This window comes from Hylobates moloch, unplaced genomic scaffold (genome assembly GCF_009828535.3).
Source record: "Hylobates moloch isolate HMO894 unplaced genomic scaffold, HMol_V3 SCAFFOLD_6473, whole genome shotgun sequence".
In the NCBI taxonomy this organism is placed as follows: domain Eukaryota; kingdom Metazoa; phylum Chordata; class Mammalia; order Primates; family Hylobatidae; genus Hylobates; species Hylobates moloch.
Genome location: NW_026658748.1, coordinates 1 through 2218, shown reverse-complemented (window position 1 = coordinate 2218; position 2218 = coordinate 1). Strand labels below are relative to the sequence as shown.

At 55.2% G+C, this 2218-nt stretch overlaps 1 protein-coding gene across 1 annotated transcript; it reads right to left on the bottom strand.

Annotated features, from left to right (window-relative positions):
* Positions 1-1435: 1435 nt before the first annotated feature.
* Positions 1436-2218, bottom strand: LOC116465573 (tubulin beta-8 chain-like). The gene has a single exon (XM_032148591.2). The coding sequence runs from the start codon at positions 2162-2164 to the stop codon at positions 1598-1600; it is 567 nt and encodes a 188-aa protein (XP_032004482.2). The 5' UTR covers positions 2165-2218; the 3' UTR covers positions 1436-1597.

Sequence of the window (2218 nt, the reverse complement as noted above, 5' to 3'; positions counted from 1 at the left end):
CAGCAGCTTCCAGGAGCCACTTCTTTCAAGATGAGTCACTCTCCTGCCTGCCTGTTCCCATTTGGCTGCAATAGACCATTGCCAACATTTAGAGAACAAAAACGGGCTTCACCTATTTTCCCTGACAGGTTGGAGGCAGGTGGGCATGACCAGGGGACCTGGGGTAGATCCTGTACATCTGCCCACCCCCAGGCTATGCTGGCTTCATCTTATCTGTGGGGTGTGGGGGGGGGGTGGGAATTACCAAGAGACCATCACACAAGCCATGGACAAATTCTACAAGAGCCAGGGAGAAGAGCACTGTCCGTGCAGGCTGCCCGGCACCCAGCTCACACACACATCTCTCATTTGACTGCTTTCCCAAAGCAGACTTTTGCCGTCCAGGCTCCCCAAGCAGCCTGGGGAGGAGACTCTGCCAGGCTGAAGGGCCTGTCCCCAAACGTGCCACCCTCACCAGGCTCATCCTGACAATCTTGGATTATTTTTGCTCTGAAGTTTTGGAGTGGCAGACAGGGAGACAGCAGACAGTACACATTAGCCACCTTTCCAGAGAGCATCAGTCCTCCAGACTGGGGCAGATCAGTCCTCCAGACTGGGGCAGGTCAGACCTCCAGACTGGGGCAGATCAGACCTCCAGACTGGGGCAGATCAGACCTCCAGACTGGGGCAGATCAGACCTCCAGACTGGGGCAGATCAGTCCTCCAGACTGGGGCAGGTCAGACCTCCACTCAGGCGTTTTTCTCACTGGTTGCCAGTTGGGGGAAACAGCATTTGTGAGCACCGGCCTGTCTCCCCAGGTCCTGTTCAGAAACCCCATCTGTGCCTTTGGAGAGACTGCCCTGAGCACACAGGCCCAGCAACCACCATCTACAGCCCCCAGGACCTAATCCCCTTCTACATAGGGTTCAGTGCATGTGAACATACACTGGGCTTGATTCCTGCCTAGTCCCTGCCAGATATCCCATGCCCACCTCATTAAGAGAATGACGGCCACACCCAGGCTGTCATGGTGATGGAGTGGCTGGGGTCCCACTTGCCCACCCTTCATTATTGGTCCAGAGCCAGCTGTCTGACCACATTCCTACCCCGAGATGGGACTTTGGGGACATTGTCCACCAGGGTCGCTGACCCCTTTTAAAGTTCCAGAAACATGGCCAGCTGGTCCCCTAGAATTTGGCACATGGGATAAGCCAAGGCTTGCCTTCAGGAACAGGTTTTTCCACCACGTCGCTGCCCAAGGCCCAGGGCATCCCCAAGTTCGTGTGAAGCCTGCCTGCCACGTCCACAGCCCATGCCGACCCCTCCTGGAGCAACTGGAATGCTTGTTCCTGGGCATGTGATAAACCCAGACAGCTTCAGCCTTGCAGGACAACTGTGCGCATCTGGCAGCAGTAGCCAGAGGGCCCGTGGAAAGAAGTTGGAGGGGAAACCAGATGCTGTGAAAATACTTTATTAGGCAAAACTACATACTATAAAAATGCTTTAAAATGCAGCAGGAGGAGATGTGAAGACACAAACGAACAAGCGCGTAGTGACACATGGCTGTCAACACAGTAAAGAATCCACACTGCTTCCCCCCCTTTACCTAGGAAAGTTCTAGGCCACCTCCTCCTCAGCATACTCCTCATCCTCCTCCTCCTCGGCCGTGGCATCCTGATATTGCTGATATTCAGACACCAGGTCGTTCATGTTGCTCTCGGCCTCGGTGAATTCCATCTCATCCATGCCCTCGCCCGTGTACCAGTGGAGAAAGGCCTTTCGCCTGAACATTGCCGTGAACTGCTCTGAGACACACTTGAAGAGTTCCTGGATGGCCGTATTGTTCCCAATGAAGGTGGCCGACATTTTTAGCCCCCGGGGTGGGATGTCACAGACGGCTGTTTTTACATTGTTTGGGAGCCAGTCGGCAAAGTAGCTGCTGTTCTTATCCTGAATGTTGAACATTTGTTCATCCACCTCCCTCATGGGCATGCGACCCCTGAAAATGGCAGCCGCCGTTAGGTAGCGGCCATGGCGGGGGTCACAAGCGGCCATCATGTTCTTAGCATCAAACATCTGCTGGGTAAGCTCAGCCACAGTCAAGGCCCGGTACTGCTGGCTGCCCCGGCTGGTCAGTGGGGCAAAGCCAGGCATGAAGAAATGCAGCCGGGGAAACGGGACCATGTTCACAGCCAGCTTCCGCAGGTCAGCGTTCAGCTGGCCGGGGAAGCGCAGGCA